This window comes from Macaca fascicularis, chromosome 2, assembly GCF_037993035.2.
Source record: "Macaca fascicularis isolate 582-1 chromosome 2, T2T-MFA8v1.1".
NCBI classification, from domain to species: Eukaryota; Metazoa; Chordata; class Mammalia; order Primates; family Cercopithecidae; genus Macaca; species Macaca fascicularis.
In genome coordinates, this window is record NC_088376.1 from 112,572,047 (window position 1) to 112,589,959 (window position 17,913).

Below are 17,913 nucleotides of genomic sequence, written 5' to 3' on the forward strand. Positions count from 1 at the left end.
ATGTGCCAGTCACTTGTCCTGGTGGTGTACCTACATCAGCCTGGGTGCACTGACTCATGCTCATAATCCCAGCACTTTGGGAGGCTAAGGTGGGTGGATCACCAGAGGTCAGGAGTTCAAGACCAGTCTGGCCAACATGGTGAAATCCTGTCTCTACTAAAAATACAAAAACTAGCCAGGAGTGTTGGTGGGCACCTGTAATCCCAGCTACTAGGGAGGCTGAGGCAAGAGAATCATTTGAACCCGGGAGACGGACGCTGCAGTGAGCTGAGATCGCACCACTGAACTCCAGCCTGTGTGCTGGGTGACAGAGCGAGAATCTGTCTCAAAAAAAAAAAAAAAAAAAAAAAGAAAGAAAAAAATTAAGTATCTACATCAGCCACTTCACCCTTACAATCCCTCATATTCGAGGAGCTACTAAGATTCTAACTTTGCAGAATAGGAAATGGAGGCTCAGTGAGCCTAAGTCAGTTGCCAAGGGTCCTATCAGGGCTGAGATGTGGACTCTTTTGGAGCCTAAATGTGCACATGTAGTCACCACTCACGAAGCTGTATCAAACATCCTGCAGCACAGGAGGAAACACGGCAAGGACCATCATCTGCAGGAAGAGAGGCTCTCTTCATCCTAGGTCATCCCAGAGGGGCCAGGCAGTTTAGCGCAAAAGACGGGAGGTATAAAGTCAGGAGAAAGTGTCAGGAAGTGGGGGCTCTGCATTTCCTCTTTCTCTTACTTGCTCCATCCCAGAGGCCAGGAGTGGAGGGGGAGCAGCTTGGAGGGCACAGGGGAAGGCCCAGGGAGGGTCCTGGCTCCTCCTCACCAGAACTGACACAGCCACCAGTCTGCGCAGCAGGCTGGCTATCAGCATTCATTGGGATCCCTGGATTATTCTAGGTTCAGTTAGAACTGCTTACACCCGGCCGGGAGCGGTGGCTCAAGCCTGTAATCCCAGCACTTTGGGAAGCCGAGACGGGCGGATCACGAGGTCAGGAGATCGAGACCATCCCGGCTAACCCGGTGAAACCCCGTCTCTACTAAAAAATACAAAAAACTAGCCGGGCGAGGTGGCGGGCGCCTGTAGTCCCAGCTACTCGGGAGGCTGAGGCAGGAGAATGGCGTAAACCCGGGAGGCGGAGCTTGCGGTGAGCTGAGATCCGGCCACTGCACTCCAGCCTGGGCGACAGAGCGAGACTCCGTCTCAAAAAAACAAACAAACAAAAAAAAGAACTGCTTACACCCTATGTGATATATTCCACAACATTAGGAGAATTAAATGGGTTTGTAAAATGGGTTCAAGTTACTCAAGACTTTCTACACAGTCATGATTTATGAAGCCAGAGATGAACTGGAATATAGGGTGCATTTCCTAGGAAATATTCTCCCATAGGAAAGTACAGGCTTGTGTGAGAAGCCACCAAAGCACACAATCCTGAGTAGTGGGCAGACACCGGTTGTAAATGTGAGGCAGCGGGGAAGTAATTCGGAAAGCTCTCAGGATAATGCAGAGGCAACATTATCCTGAGAGACAGTCCTGGGATCCACAGCTCCAGGCCTGAGAACCATAAACTCCTTTTCTCCATTCCCCAAGGTCACTCTCCCAGGGCTGACTGAGGTGGCCTCCCAGCTGGCTTCACGCAGCCCTGTCACACCCTCCATCTGTGCCCGGGGCACTTCCTGAGACTCCAGTTCCTCAGTGTGAATCCCAGATGGTTCCCATCACCATCTGGATAAAGGTTCCACTCCCCAGCTGGCCTTAGAGACCCTCACAATCCGGCCCGACCACCAAGCACCCTCCCTCTCCTTCCCTCTACGACTTCGCATCTCTGAACACACTTGTTCCTCTGCCTTCCCAACTCCTATGCATCCTTTGAGCCATCCTTGGGCCCCTCTCCTCTCCGAGGCCTGTCGTCACGACGTCTGCCCGCTGTGGCACTCCAGTTACCCGGAGGAGAGTTGCTACTCTCGAGTTCACCGAGGCGGAAAGCGCCCCCGGCTCCAAAGCAGGGCTCAGCGCGACGACCCCGAGGCCGCTTCTAGTGGCAGGTGCCCCTCCTCACAGGGCCCTCGCAGCGATCCCGCCGGGCCCCGCCCGGCTCCTTCTCAGCACGCGACAGCCGCGTGGGTCCTGGACAGCGCATGCGCGGGCGCCGGCGGCCGTTTCCCAGCGACCCCGAGGCTGGCGCGTGGACACACGTCCTAGCGGGCTGGCGGGAGCGCGCACAGGGGGGAGGGGGCGTATGCAGGGACGGGGGCCGCGAGACGCGCATGCGCAGCGGCAGGCGGCGGCGCGAGCCGAGCTGGGAGATGGCGGCGGCGGCGGCGGCGGCGGCGCCGAGAGTGTGAGCACTGCCAGGCAGCCGCCGGCCCGGGCGCAGCGCGACCCCGACCCCGCCCGCCCGCCTGCCCGCCATGGGCAACGAGGCCAGCCTGGAGGGCGGCGCTGGCGACGGGCCGCTGCCGCCCGGAGGCGCCGGCCCCGGCCCCGGTCCCGGCCCCGGCCCCAGCCCCGGCGCAGGAAAGCCTCCTTCAGCACCGGCCGGCGGTGGACAGCTCCCCGCGGCTGGAGCAGCGCGGTCGACCGCTGTACCACCGGTCCCTGGCCCCGGCCCCGGCCCCGGCCCTGGCCCGGGCAGGTAAGCGCGTGTCTCGGCGCCCGGGGGGCGGTGAGCTGCAGCCTGAGGCCGGGGCCCGGGCCCAAGATCCCGCGATCTAGTGTGGACAGCGAGGTTCGACGTCCGGCCGCACTTTGAACCCTGCCGGACTGGTGTGAACTGGGTGGTCGCGGGAAGCGGCCCTTCCTTTCCAGCTGCCCCGCTTTGGCGTGGCAGGATGACGAGCGCAGGGTCAGTCGGGGCCTGCAGACCGTGACTCCGTCACGAACCCCAAATTCGTTTCTCCCCAACGCTCGGGCCTGACCGCTCAGGAGGGGCTTATGTAACCTTAGCCTGGTCCCTCCGCACAGGGGAGCAATGGGATGGAAAACGTCCTCCCTGTCTGCTGGTGTCTGCATGTGTCCATTGTGCTGGGCCGAGGAAAGAGCACAATGGGAGTGGCTGTCAGGGAAGATAAGTGTCACTGCGAGGAACAGAGAGATGAAAATAGTTGAACCATGAACTTGGTCTTGGGCTTTCCTTGGGCATTTAGTGGCTGTAATCACCTTTGGGGGAAAGGAAAATTGCCCACTGGACACCAAGAGGTGCTTATTTAGGCCCAACAATACTAATAGGATCATGTGCTTTCACCAAGGTTTAGGGAAACATTTTGGGGTGAAGCAAAAATGCTATTGAGTCATCCAGCACCAGATATGTTCTTGTTACCTTATGATTTAGATCAAACCAGTGGAAAAGCTGAAAGCCACACAGAATGCTTTAAACAGAACATACCTGATTAAATACTGTGAAACCAGTTTGTTTTAAATGTATGCCAACTCAGGTCCTGCAAAAACAGTCAAGTGGCAGTGAAGGCTGTAAGGGAATGCCAATATATAATAAGTTGTAGACTGAAAACTCAGGAAAACTACTAAGAGATGACAGGATAAAATGGAAGGCATTATCTTTGCACCAAATAGGCTTGGGGAGTAGCAAAACCCCCAGGGGGTGGGAGGGAGGTGCTTCCAGCTCCATGTGAGTCTGCTGATATATGTTGCCCTGGCTTTTCTGTGTGGGAGCACATAAACTGTGAGAATGCATAATTTTTTATTCTTTGGCTGCCCGACTGTATCTCTTGTGTGTTTATTTCCTCAGAAGTCATTTCTTAGACAACAAACAGTAATGAAAAGCTCTTAAGTAGCTTGAAACCTGCGGCAGACAGGTCAGCCTGTGAGCATCCTTTTTAGAGGTGGGATTTGTCCATTTTACACTAGCTATAATAGTAATGCAGTTGGATAGCACACAGCTCTTAGCACTGCAAACACTGTCCATTTTGCTGCGTGTTGAGTTGCTGTTTGGGTTTTAGCTTGACGGAGGCTCACCCAGGCTTTAGTGTTCTTCTTCTAAGGGAAAGCTTCTGTAGCTGAATGGAAAAACACCTTGTTGTTGAGAGTTCCCTGTATGGGGAATTTGTCATTTCTCTTCTGATAACCAAACAGGCTGCTCTGCTTGTAGTTTATCAGATGTTGCAGAGCCAATCATACAAAATTCTGGAAAGACCTGGGCAGCTCAGAGGGACTGTAAGGAGGCTGATGTCTATTGCTCATATGCCTTTTTAGTGTTTCATTTCTACTTCATCTGTACATTCTGCTGCAGGGCAGACCCATGAACCGCTGTGGGTGAGGGGAACCACGGACTCTTGCTGGATTTAGTAGTCATACAATATCTTACCTGGCTGTGGGCAAGGCTCATACCTGGGCCTGTGGTGCTGAGGTCCTGCGACTATCAGGCTCAGGAAGTGAGAACCAGAGACCATTAGGAGGTGGGATTTACTCCTCCAGCTGATATTCAGCTTATCATAGCACCTCAGCTGAGCAGCACCTCCATGGCTTATCTCTCCTTGAGTATCACAATGGCTTCTACTTCCTCTCACTAGAGCATCTCAGGTACCTGATGCCAAATTTAGCATGTTCTCGTCTAAGATGCTACTGAACAGATTGGCCCATTGATGAGGAAAAAGCCCTGTAGATGTGCTTCTGGGCATTCAGGAAAGAGCATTAGCACAGAGACATATTTGCTTTCAGTAAGATTTTGAGTTTTGGGGCAGTCAGAAACCTCATAGAGGTGGGTAGAGGGCCAGGAAAAAGGGAGATGATTCTGGGGGAGTTAAATCCTATTGCCATATTACCTTGTCATCCCAGGCTGAATTAGTCTTTTCATCCTCATACTGAGCTGACTTGGACTCTGTGAGGAGGTGGCTCCAGCATTTGCCACTGAAAAGCCTGACTTGAATCCCATGAGTAGCAGTGCTGCCACACCCATAGTGCTGCCTCTTAGCCTGTTGGGATGATGTGGAGCTTTGGGCATTAGAGAATCCCTCAAGGAAGGTCTCTCTGTTTCTGGTGTCAAGGTGGCCATGTACAATTATATAATCTATGTCTTTTCCAAGGAGTGCTGGTTTGGGAGAAAGCTGAACTCTATCCCAGGCTCCACTTTCCAAGCTGTGTGCCCTGGTGTAGGCTGCATCCTTTTAAAGGAAGGGGCATCATTCACTCATTAATTCATTTACTTATTTATGGAGATATGCCTAATGTACAGTGGAACGCACATATTGATGGGATTTTGTTTATACATACACTCATGGCACACTACCAGATCAAGACAGAACTTTATCGGTACCTCAGAAAGTACTTTTTAAAATAATTGCATGAAGGAGCCATGTAGACCAGTGGCAGCCTATCTAGTTCACACCAGCTCTGCGGACTTGCACATGTTTTGTTGTTTGCAAATTGATATCTAGTCCATCAGCTAAGGTGTATTTGTCAGCTATCAAGAGCTATCAAGCACAGTTATTGGCTTTGTGGTGGGTATGGAAAGTATATATAGAGCTTCCCTGTCCTCCAGCAACTCACAGACTGGTTGGTCAGATAGCTCTTGAAGAGCCAAATCATGGAAGAACCCTAAGAGAGACACTGTGGGCAGCTCAGTGTCTGAGAAATGTCAAATAGGCAGTGCTTATAGGGTTGTTAATTGGGAAGAGTGGAGAGGCAGAGCTAGGCTTTAGGAGAAGTAGAGATGTAAGGCTGGAAAAGTGACTGGGTTAGGAGAGGTAGAGATAGAGAGAAATGGCATAAAGAATGTGATCTACACAGGCAGGGACAGTGACCAGAGAATGAGGCTGAGGTGGGGGAAAGCCAGGGCAAAGCCAAGAGAGGCCCTTCTCCCTCACTGCCCATCAGAATGCCAAATCAATGCCAAAGTCGCCTCTACTCACTTCTGGCCCATATGTTAAGGAGACAGACACCCTAAGCCAAAGGCAGCTAGGCACAGAGAACCTTGTTGTTTACTGGAAGGTGGGCAAGGCTGCTCTGAGAACCATACCCAGAATTCCTTTTTCAAAATGGATTTGTCAGGCATAGTATCTCTGGTCTGGGATTAGCCAGACTTGTTACATTTTATCAGCCAAGTCAGCCTCTAGAAAAATCTGACACTAACTTATAAAGATAAAATGAAAGGACATCATTGCCAGGTCTGGAAATAATGCTCCTTTGTCACTTAGAGATCTTCTTTGTCCCCAGTGGCTGGATCTCACAGAGGGTATGTCATGGAGTGTGACTTAAAGTAAACTTACATCTGAATGGTGATGATGTCAAAATTTTACCCAGAGGGCAACCATTTTTGCATTTCTCCATGGAAAGCAGGTTACTTTTGATAATACAGTTGCTCGCGGCATCATTAAGACTAATAAGGTGCTGTTGATTTAAAAAATGTAAAAATGTAATGGAGAGATTAGGAGGAGAAATACTATCTTTTGTTTGTTTGTTTGTTTTTTGTTTTTTTTTTTTTTGAGACAGAGTCTTGCTCTGTCCCCCAGTCTGGAGTGCAGTGGTGTGATCTCGGGTCACTGCAACCTCCGCCTCCTGGGTTCAAGCGATTCTCCTGCCTCAGCCTCCTGAGTAGCTGGGATTATAGGCACCCACCACCATGCCCAGCTAATTTTTGTATTTTTAGTAGAGACAGGGTTTCACCACGTTGGCCAGGCTGGTCTCAAACGCCTGACTTCAGGTGATCTGTCTGCCTCAGCCTCCCAAAGTGCTGGGATTATAGGCATGAGCCACTGTGCCTGGCCGAGAAATGCTATCTTAAAATTTTTTTTTATTATGGAAAATTTCAAGCATACATGAAAGCAGTGGAAATAGTCTAGTGAACTTCTCTGTTTCCATTGCTTAGCCACTGCCATCATCAACTTATGGCCAATTGAGTTTAATTTATCTCTCTCACATCCTACCCCCTACAAAAGCAAATTCCAGACATCCCAAAATTTCACCATCAGTATTTCAGTTTGTATTCCCAAGAAATAAGGGCTTTGCATGAACCTAACCACAGCACCACAGCCACATCTAAATAGGATAATGATCTCTTCTTAAACTCAGCAAATATTCAGTCAGGATTCCATTTTTCTGATTGTCTTATGATTTACTTTTACAATTGATTTGAATTGTGATCTAAACAGGGTCTACACATTGAATTTGTCTGATGCATCTCTCTAGTTTCTTTATGCATTTTCTCTCCTTTTTTCTCCTTGCTGTTTATTATTAGAGAACTGTGTCATTTGTCCTGTGGTTTCTCATATTCAGAATTATGCTGATTGCATCCCTGTGGTGTCATTTAAGATGTTCCTCTGTCCCATAGTTTTCTTGTATACTGGGAATTCTATCTAGAAGCTAATCAGATTCAGATTTTATTCTTTTGGTCAAGAAAGTCTAGCTTTTTAAAAAATGGTTTCTTGAAGGCTTCAGACATGGAGAGGCTGAGAGTTCACTGAAAGCAGAGCCAGGGTTTGGGCTAATTGGGAGCCAAAGAACAATGCAGTGGACTACTTTTCTGTTCCTTTTCTAAAACTCTCCTTCCTCTGAGTCAGTTTGGTTCTCAGTTTAAGAAGCCTAAGCTTTCAGAGGAAAGCTTATTTTATTTTTATTTTTTTCCCAGAAAAGTCATGCCTTTCACCCCAGTTTGGGGGAGCCCTCCCTGCATATGTGAGTAGAAGGCTGCTGCTAGGATTTGGGGGCTTAATAAATCTTTCCCCTTATCACAGGTCCTGCATTTCTGAATTGGGCCCTTTCCTCTTGTTAGTTGTGGGGTGTGGAGGGCCAGACCTACTATGTGTGGGCTATGTGAGGGGAACCTGCTGCTGGAGCCTGCGGGCCATGTGCAGTAAGTTGGGGCTAACTGTGAAGGTAGGTTGCAACACTGTAATAGCAGTTATAACTACCATTACTGAATGACTGCCTTATCACAGACATTCTGCTAGGCGTTATATTTCTTATTCCACCTGCTTGGCCTTTCAGCTTCTGCAGGCCTTGCCTGTCCTGGCTTTACTTACTGCCTGGGGACTAACTTTTTAAATGATAAAATGGTGGCTAAACCCTGCATGCCTACAGCAAGGGCTGACTGTCACTTTAGGACATGAAGCCTTCTGGGTAAGCTGGGACTTGGTGGACAATCTAACTGTGGGGGACTCCTGCTCAGTCCTTCCATTTGGTGCCAGGAGCATGTGATGCTGGTATTGATCCTGCATTTGTAGCACTTGTCCAAGCTCCTTTTCTGGAGGGACCTCTGCTATCTCCGTTCACTAGCATAGTGGTTGAAGCTGTGGAGTGAATTGGGACACTGGCCTGTGGGCTCCTGCCTGTGGTAGGGGTGATAGAATTTTGGTGTCTCATTCTCTGTGGTTCCTTCTGTACAGATTGGGCTTCTAGTGGGTGTCTGTTGTCCCCTGGCATTCTCTTGGCCCATTTGTCTTATACTTTAGGTTCTGGTCAGCTGTGCTGTGGGATGGGATACTCTCTGACTCATGTGTTGTGCCTTGGGTTCCCAGGCTGGCCACAGGGCTGCTCTGATCTCTCCTTCTTATTCGTCTTTACGGGCACATAGGGTTCTAAAGACAGCTTTGCTCTAGCAGAGACCTGGTGCTCCTACTTCTTTCTAACAAGAGGGTCACATGGAGGCACACTGGAAGCCTCCAGGGAACTCTAGATCACCCCAGGATCAGATCAAATCTTGAATGGCCTGGAAAGGCCTGGCTGCCCCTGAAGTGGGTGGGACTGCTGTCAGGGCCAAAGAGATTTTCCCTGAGGGGAAATAGAAGGGATGGCTTTTGGGTCTTGGTCCCAAACACTGAAAAGATCCAAGAGCCTCAGCAGCAAGGATCACCCCATGCAGTCCTATTTGGGACTGCCCCCTGTATACAGAGGAGCCCGAGCTCTTCAATGCCACTGGCTTGTGTGGGGAGCCAAACCTCCCAAAGATGTTGGAAGAACCACTAAGGCGTTTGGGTACTTGGAAGAAAGGGTAGGTGAGGAATTTCCTAATAGTTACACTGTTACATTTGTGTTTGCAGGCAGGTAACAAGGGTCACTCCCATTTAAAAATGTTTTTAAATTAATTATTTAAATTGACAAAAATTATATACTGTATATGTATTATATACAACCTGATGTTTTGAAATATGTACATATTATGATATATTATGGAATGGCTAAGTCAAGTGAATTAACATAGTCGTGACTTAACATACTTACCATTTTTGTGGTGAGAATGCTTAAAATCTATTAGCAGTGATTTACAAGAATGTAATACATTGGTGTTAGCTATAGTCACCATGTTGTACAGTAGATCTCTTGTGTTTTTTTTTTTTTTTTGAGACAAAGTCTCATTCTGTCACCCAGGCTGGACTGCAGTGGTGTGATCTGGGCTCACTGCAACCTCTGCCTCTTGGGATCAAGTGATTCTCATGTCTCAGCCTCCTGAATAGCTGGGATTACAGGTGTGTGCCACCATGCCTGTCTAATTTTTGCATTTTTAGTAGAGACTGGGTTTCACCATGTTAACCAGGCTGGTCTTGAACTCCTGGCCTCAAGTTATCCATCTGCCTCAGCCTCCCAAAGTGTTGAGATTGCAGACATGAGCCAGCCAGCATGCCCGGCCTTGATCTCTTGAATTTATTCCTCCTATCTAACTGAAATATCTCTTCAACCTTCCCATATGCCTCCTACCCTGTCACCTACACTTTTTTGTGTATGGGAGTGGTTGTGGGGATTTTTACAGTTAGATTCTACATAGAAGTAGAACAATTTTAAAGTAAAATTTTATCCATGTATTCAGGAAACTCTGCTGAACATCTTTTGGATACCTATCCCTGGGTGAAGCGTGAGGAATAAAAGAAGGAGCACAAAATAGGCTCTGCCCTAAAGGGGCCCATGGTGTGGGGAGAGAGAACTCTTGTCCAGATCTTTAGCCTCAACTTCTTCTTCGTTAAATTAGAGATTGCTCCTGCCTTCTCTTTGTCTCACAGAGGTAAAAGAAATGAGAGTATGATTAAAAGGGGTTACATTATTTCATGTTCTAAAATAGTAGAGCATATATTTGTATGGTATTTTACAGCTTACAAAACACATTCATAACATTCACTTATTCTGTTGGGAAGCTCCAAAGGCCTAAGAGGAGTGATGTAGAAGAACAGCCAGCTAGTTAGCAGACTTTAGCAAACCAAAATGCCGAATGCTGCGGAAAACTGTGTGACTTCCCTGCCTCCTCCTCTGTGAAGATGGGAGATTTAGCAAGATGATGGGAACGGCTTTGAGGAGTGGGAAAGGGTCAGAAAGTAGGACATTTGACTAAAGGGCAGGGTAGGATGATGTGGAGGAAGAAGAATAGTGGAAGCATGCTGGCTGGGGGTTAGAAATTCGTTTTTTTTTTTTTTTTTTTTTTTTGAGATGGAGTCTCGCTCTGTTGCCCAGGCTGGAGTGCAGTGGCCGGATCTCAGCTCACTGCAAGCTCCGCCTCCCGGGTTTACACCATTCTCCTGCCTCAGCCTCCCGAGTAGCTGGGACTACAGGCGCCCGCCACCTCGCCTGGCTAGTTTTTTGTATTTGTTAGTAGAGAGGGGGTTTCACCGTGTTAGCCAGGATGGTCTCGATCTCTTGGCCTCATGATCCACCCGTCTCGGCCTCCCAAAGTGCTGGGATTACAGGCTTGAGCCACCGCGCCCAGCCAGAAATTCAGTTTTAATCAATCATGACGTTGCCCAAACTTGGCTATGCACATTGGATATGTCCTTGTTTTTTTCATCTGTAAAATGAGAGATTTAACTAGATGATCTCCATAGTCTCTTCCAGCCCCGATGGCTGATTTCTGTGAAATGTGTAAAAAGGAAGGGTTATGCTTCCCAGTGTTCTTCAGCCCCACTGAGCATAGAAAACAAGGTCTAAATCAAAAGTACCTTCTGTACTTTTTAATTTACTTTGTAGCAGTTCTAAATGAAGAGGCTTGCCCTTCCATTGTGCGGCAGCGATTCTTCAGAATGAACAAGATGACTGCACATTCAAACCTGGAGCCAGGGGAGGGGCTGGCTGGCAGCCTGCCTCTGGGTTGCTTCTGGTAGGCAGGGGCTCTCGAAAAGCTGATGGCCTCCTCGTGCTGGGTTGGTTGGCCAGCCATCAAGGCTCCTACCCAGACCTGCAGAGCCTGCTGCAGGCTCCCTGTTCCCAGCTGTGCTCGGCTGCTTATCTCCTGAGTGTTGTTCCACCCACTTTCTTTTTTTTTTTTTTTTTTTTTTTGTTTTTTGAGACGGAGTCTCGCTCTGTCGCCCAGGCTGGAGTGCAGTGGCGCGATCTCGGCTCACTGCAAGCTCCGCCTCCTGGGTTTACGCCATTCTCCTGCCTCAGCCTCCTGAGTAGCTGGGACTACAGGCGCCCGCCACCGCGCCCGGCTAATTTTTTGTATTTTTAGTAGAGACGGGGTTTCACCGTGGTCTCGATCTCCTGACCTTGTGATCCGCCCGCCTCGGCCTCCCAAAGTGCTGGGATTACAGGCGTGAGCCACCGCGCCCGGCCGTTCCACCCACTTTCTACAGGTGCTCTAGCAGCAGCCAGTGGGCCATGATTTCCAGGGGAACTGGGGTTGGCAAATGCTTTGTGATGGGGAAGGATGGGGCATGGGAAGGGCTAGCCTGAAACAGACTTTAGATCTGCAGACTCCAGTTTGAGCAGACTCCTTCATTTGTAGAATGAAGAGATAGATGTGGTGCACTCTGCAGCTTCTGCAGCTGTATGGGTTCTGTGGGCTCAGGCCAGCTCTCCAATGTCAAAGTCCAGTATGTGAGGCTGCTTCCTTCGGAAGTGTGGTTTGGCTTCAGCAGGTTATATGTTTGCTCTGATACCCCTTTTTTTTTTTTTTTTTTTTTTGAGACAGAGTCTGGCTCTGTCACCCAGGCTGGAGTGCAGTGGCGTGATCTCGGCTCACTGCAAGCTCCGCCTTCCGGGTTTACGCCATTCTCCTGCCTCAGCCTCCCGAGTAGCTGGGACTACAGGTGCCCGCCACCTCGCCCGGCTAGTTTTTTTTTTTTTTTTTTTTTGTATTTTTTAGTAGAGACGGGGTTTCACCGTGTTAGCCAGGATGGTCTCGATCTCCTGACCTCGTGATCCGCCCGTCTCGGCCTCCCAAAGTGCTGGGATTACAGGCTTGAGCCACCGCGCCCGGCCTCTGATACCCTTTTATTTTGAGCATTGTATCCAACCCCCAACGAATGCCAGAATGTCTGTTGTCATACTCTGTATGGACTAGAGCTCTGCCTTGGTGTGAACACCCAAGATCAGCGGCCTTTGTTTCTTCTCAGGCAGATGATTCTATTGCTGGAGAATTCTTTTTTCCTGTTTGTCTGAAACAGGTTTCCTTACACCTCCTATCTGCTAGTCCTGGCTCTGCTCTCCAGCACCGTTGACTTATTTTTGCTCACAGGTTTAGCAGGCGCTCACTGTGCCTGCTATGTGCCAAGGCTGAGGACCCTGTGCTTACTTCCTCAGTCCTGATTTTCTTCTCTGGACTTCACTTCTCCAGCTCCTGTGGCTGCGATGGGACTCAGACCCTTGCCAGCCTGGACTGCCCTGCCCAAGGCTGTCAGTGTCCTCAAAGGACAGAGAGGACTTAGAGAACAGGGCCCAGGGCTCAGCATGTCACTTGGTCTATGAGTGACATAGTCTGAAGGACGTGGGGCCTTCCCTCTCACAGCATGAGAACACCCTTCCTACACCTTTATGAGAGCTTTTGGGAAGCTACTCCCACACTTATCCAGCCTCATGCCGGGCATCTTCACACGAAGTCTGGAGCCTTCCATCCTGGACTTACACAGCCCAAGTGTGAATCTGTGGAGGTCTGCATGAGTCTCTGCTGTTTTCTCTGGTTATACTTAGAGATCCTTTCCAACCTAGTGAGACTCTTTTGGAACCTGACTGTGTTCCATGAACTGGGGGTAATAACTAAGTCAATGTGCTTGTTTCAGGAACCATACTGTGAGAACTTCTCCCCTTCCTAGGGCCCTGTGAGCCTACTTTCTAAACCCCTGCATCTGACCTGGAGTGGGGTGGCCAGTGTTGGATGCTCAAGGCCAAGGCCTTGCCAGCTCAGGTTTGGAGTGATGATGGCTGAGTAGTGGGAGTAGCTGCCTGAGAGCACTCATAAATGTGTAGGAAGGGTGTTCTCATGCTGCAAGAGGAAGGCCCCTTGTCCTTCAGACTATGTCACTCATAGTTCAGGTGACATGACAGCTAGGGTTGGATTGGACAGGCAACCACCCCTTGCACCCTAACCATGGCAGCCCCTGTGCTCTGCAGAGGAAGCCCTTGTGCAGATTTGTCCTTTCCTGGTCAGCTATGTTATGCTGGCCTCTCTTTGGGGTGCACTGGCCTTTGGCTCTATAGGGTAGGTATCTCCAGGAGCAGCAAGTGCTCTGCAGATGAAAATTTCAAACACACATAAAAGGAGAAAGGTTAAAAAAAAAAAAGAAGAAAAAAAGGAGAAAGGATGGTAGGCTGAAGTCCCTCCTGCAAACCTACCACCTAGCTTCAACAATTATTATCATTTTGCCAACTTGTTTTATCTGTATTCCTCCACTTTTTTTTTTTTTTTTTTTTTTTTTTGAGACAGAGTCTTGCTCTGCTGCCTAGGCTAGAGTGCAGTGGCATGATCTCGGCTCACTGCAATTTCTGCCTCCCGGGTTCACGCCATTCTCCTGCCTCAGCCTCCCAAGTAGCTGGGACTACAGGCGCCTGCCATCACGCCAGCTAATTTTTTGTATTTTTAAGTAGAGACGGGGTTTCACCATTTTAGCCAGGATGGTCTCGATCTCCTGACCTTGTGATCCACCTGCCTCGGCCTCCCAAAGTGCTAGGATTACAGTGTGAGCCACCACACTGGCCTTTTTTGGCTAGAGGATTTTCATTCAAAATAGAAATATATCATTTCACTCATAGTTTAGGATGTACTTCTAGTAGTTAGAGGGTGCTTTTCTATTTAATTCAATGGTATTATCACAACCAACAAAGTTAACTTTAATTTCTTACTATAACCCAATACCCAGTCCATGTTTAATTTTTCTTTATTGTTCCAAAAATGACATTTTATTTATTTATTTATTTATTTTATTTATTTATTTTTTGAGACAGAGTCTCGTTCTGTCGCCCAGGCTGGAGTGCAGTGGTGTGATCTCGGCTCACTGCAAGCTCTGCCTCCCGAGTTCACACCATTCTCCTGCCTCAGCCTCCCAAGTAGCTGGGACTACAGGCGCCTGCCACCAGGCCCGGCTAAGTGTTTGTATTTTTAGTAGAGACAGGGTTCCACTGTGTTAGCCAGGATGGTCTCGATCTCCTGACCTTGTGATCTGCCCACCTTGGCCTCCCAAAGTGCTGGGATTACAGGCGTGAGCCACCACGCCAGGCCCTACATTTTATTTTATTTTATTTATTTTTTTGAGACGGAGTCTCACCCTATTGCCTAGGCTAGAGTGCAGTGGTGCCATCTTGACTCACTGTAACCTCAACCTCTTGGGTTTAAGCAATTCTCCCTGCCTCAGCCTCCTGAGTAGCTGGGACTACAGGCGCACACCACCATGCCTGGCTAATTTTTGTATTTTTTAACTAGAGATGGGGTTTTGTCATGTTGGCCAGGCTGGTCTTGAACTACTGACCTCAGGTGATCTGCCCACCTCGGCCTCCCAAAGTGTTGGGATTACAGGCATGAGCCACTGTGCCTGGCCCCAAAAATGACATGTTGGTTTGTTCAAACAGTATCCAAACAAAGTCTACATATTGCATTTGGTTGATGTGTTCTCTAAGTTGCTAACAGTCTCCTTGCTCCTTTTGTTTTCAAATGCCATTTATTTGGTGAAGACATCAGGACATTTATCCTAGACAACCTCTCACTTTGATTTTGGCTAAGCACATCCTCTTGAGGTTATTTTACTTGCTTCCTAGTGTCCCCATATTTCCTATAAACTGGTAGTTAGATCTAGATCAGAATAGATTCAATCTTTTTGGAAAGAACTCTTCATTGGTATTGTGTACTTCCTATTGCATCCCAGAAGGAGGCACTATGTCTGTCTCCTTGACCTGCTTTAGTGACGAAAAGATGGATCAGGCCTGGGTGCAATGGCTCATCCCTGTAATCTCAGCACTTTAGGAAGCTGGGACGGGTAGATTGCTTGAGCCCAGGAGTTTGAGACTAGCCTGGGCAACGTAGTGAGACCCCATCACTACAAAAAATACAAAAAAATTAGCCAGGCATGATGGCACATGTCTGTGGTCCCAGCTACTCGGGAGGCTGAGGTGGGAGGATCACTTGAAACTGGGAGGTCGGCCGGGCGCGGTGGCTCAAGCCTGTAATCCCAGCACTTTGGGAGGCCGAGACGGGCGGATCACAAGGTCAGGAGATCGAGACCATCCTGGCTAACACGGCAAAACCCCGTCTCTACTAAAAACACAAAAAATTAGCCGGGCGAGGTGGCGGCGCCTGTGGTCCCAGCTACTCGGGAGGCTGAGGCAGGAGAATGGCGGGAACCCGGGAGGCGGAGCTTGCAGTGAGCTGAGATCTGGCCACTGCACTCCAGCCTGGGCGACAGAGCGAGACTCCGTCTCAAAAAAAAAAAAAAAAAAAAAAAAAAAAAAAAAGAAACTGGGAGGTCAAGACTGCAGTGAGCTGTAATCGTACCACTGCACTCCAGCCTGGGTGACAGAGTGAGACTGTGTTTCAGGAAAAAAAAAAAAAGAAAAGAAAAAAAGATGGATTAGGAGATTCAGGTAGTATCAGTGATTAATCCATTATAAAGTCCTTATCAACTTTTTGCCTGATGAATTTGGCATTCACTAATGATCCTTAGCTAGATCCATTATTTAATAATAGGTTGCAAATTAGCTGAAATTCTTCTATAAAATTATCTGTCAACCTTTTTTTTTTAATGCACCAAACATTTATTAAACATTGCAGTCAACAGCAGAAACACAAGAAGGAAAAAGACACAGTCCTACCCTCAAGATGCCCTCCAAACTGGAGATTCACTCCATGCTTGATGCTCCTTTCAATGGATTGTTTTTAAATAATAATGTAGATATTTTTATTAACGATAATACTCATGAATGGTTTAAAACTTCCTTGTGGTTCCCTTTTCCCTTAGGTTATCCCTTTTCAGGGATATATAGTTCTCTGTTTTAGAGTGATTAGAAATGATTCTTATCTGTGTGGTTATATGATTAAGAGGATATAAAATTAAGCTCTTTTTTTTCCAGTTTGTGTTTAATTTGTAAGGATTACTTTTTGATCAGTTTTCTGCTGTTACCATCATTCTGCACAATAAACCAGCCCAAATCAGTAGCTTCAAATAGCAAATTTTTAATTCTCACTCATGCATCTGCATGCTGGCTAGAATTCACTGACCTAGGCTGGGCTCCAGGCTGCAGTTGGGTCCAGGTCAGATCCGTGTGTCTCTCATCTTCCCTGGACAGCAGCAGTCTAGCTGGGGCATGTTCTTCTTATGGTGATGAGAGACACACAAGAGGGTATGCCTAACCACACAGCACATTTCAAGCCTCTGATATTATGACACATCTGCTAACATTCCTTTAGTCAAGCAATTCATGGTTAAACCCAAGTCAAGGAGTTGTACTGCAGTTACTATGGCTGTGTAACACGTTACCCCAAAACTTAGTAGTGGAAAACAACCATTATTCTGGTCACAGATTCTGCAGGTCAGGAATTTGGGCAGGGCATAGTAGAATGGAGCTTGTTTCTGCTTCACAATGTCTGGACCTTCGGCTGGAAGACTTGAAGGCCAGAGATTAGAATCTTCTGAAGGCTCATCCTTATATGTTTGAGAGTTGATCCTGGCTGTTAGCTGGGAGCCCCAGGGCTTCTCCATATGATTTCTCCATATGGGCTAGTTTGGGCTGCCTCACAGCATGGCTGCTGAGTTCCAAGGGTGGGGAGAGGGCAAGGTAGGGGTTGGGAGACAGGTGGAAGACCATACTGACTTTTATGATTTAGTCTTAAAAGACATGCAGTGTCACTTCTGCCACATTCTATTCACTAACGCAGTCACAAGATCCTGCCTAGGTTTAAAAGGAGGGGACATGGACTCTGTAAGAACATGTGCGACTGGAAATCTTGCTGAGACCATTTTTGGAAAATACAGTCTGCCACAGCTGGAAAAAGTATATTCTGCCTCTAGTTGGAGGAACTGCAAAGACACATGGCAAAGAAGAGAAATCGATGGAAAGTAAGGAATTGAAAACAATGGCATATACCGTACTTTTTTTAAAATTTAATTTTTAAAAATTATATAAAGCTATCAGGCCGGGCGCGGTGGCTCAAGCCTGTAATCCCAGCACTTTGGGAGGCCGAGACGGGTGGATCACGAGGTCAGGAGATCGAGACCATCCTGGCGAACACCGTGAAACCCCGTCTCTACTAAAAAATACAAAAAACTAGCCGGGCGAGGTGGCGGGCGCCTGTAGTCCCAGCTACTCGGGAGGCTGAGGCAGGAGAATGGCATAAACCTGGGAGGCGGAGCTTGCAGTGAGCTGAGATCCGGCCACTGCACTCCAGCCCGGGCTACAGAGCGAGACTCTGTCTCAAAAAAAAAAAAAAAAAAAAAAAAAAAAAGCTATCATATGATTCCAAATAAAACAAGGTATATTGAGAGAAGTCTAATTCCATCTTGTTCCCTCTACTTTATTCTCTCTGCCTTTCTGGTAAGAAACAATTTTTATCAGATTTTTCCCACTCTTTCTTTTTGCAAATTTAAGGGAAAAATATATTTGTTTACCTTTCTTTTTTATGTAAAAGGTAGCAGACTCTAAGTACTCTTCTGTACTTTGCTTTTTTCCATGTAATCAATCTTGAAGATCACCCTGTAGCAGAATATAGAAATTCTCCTGATTCCTTTTTGCATCTGCACTGTGCCTCACCATGTGGATGTGCCATGGTTTATCCATGGACATT

At 47.9% G+C, this 17,913-nt stretch overlaps 1 protein-coding gene and 1 pseudogene across 2 annotated transcripts in view; one reads left to right on the forward strand and one right to left on the reverse strand.

Annotated features, from left to right (window-relative positions):
* Positions 1-1,281: 1,281 nt before the first annotated feature.
* On the reverse strand, positions 1,282-2,405 carry LOC123571720 (uncharacterized; annotated as a pseudogene).
* The window catches only part of BSN (bassoon presynaptic cytomatrix protein), a 115,635-nt gene continuing 99,997 nt past the window's right edge, over positions 2,276-17,913 (forward strand). The window contains exon 1 of one of the 2 annotated variants that reach the window (XM_045386264.3): positions 2,276-2,631. In XM_045386264.3, the coding sequence (XP_045242199.2) occupies positions 2,408-2,631 (224 nt within the window). In that variant the 5' untranslated portion in view covers positions 2,276-2,407. Of the gene's footprint in view, positions 2,632-2,717; positions 2,842-17,913 lie in introns of those variants that run through there. The other variant, XM_065540581.2, reaches the window with a different exon arrangement.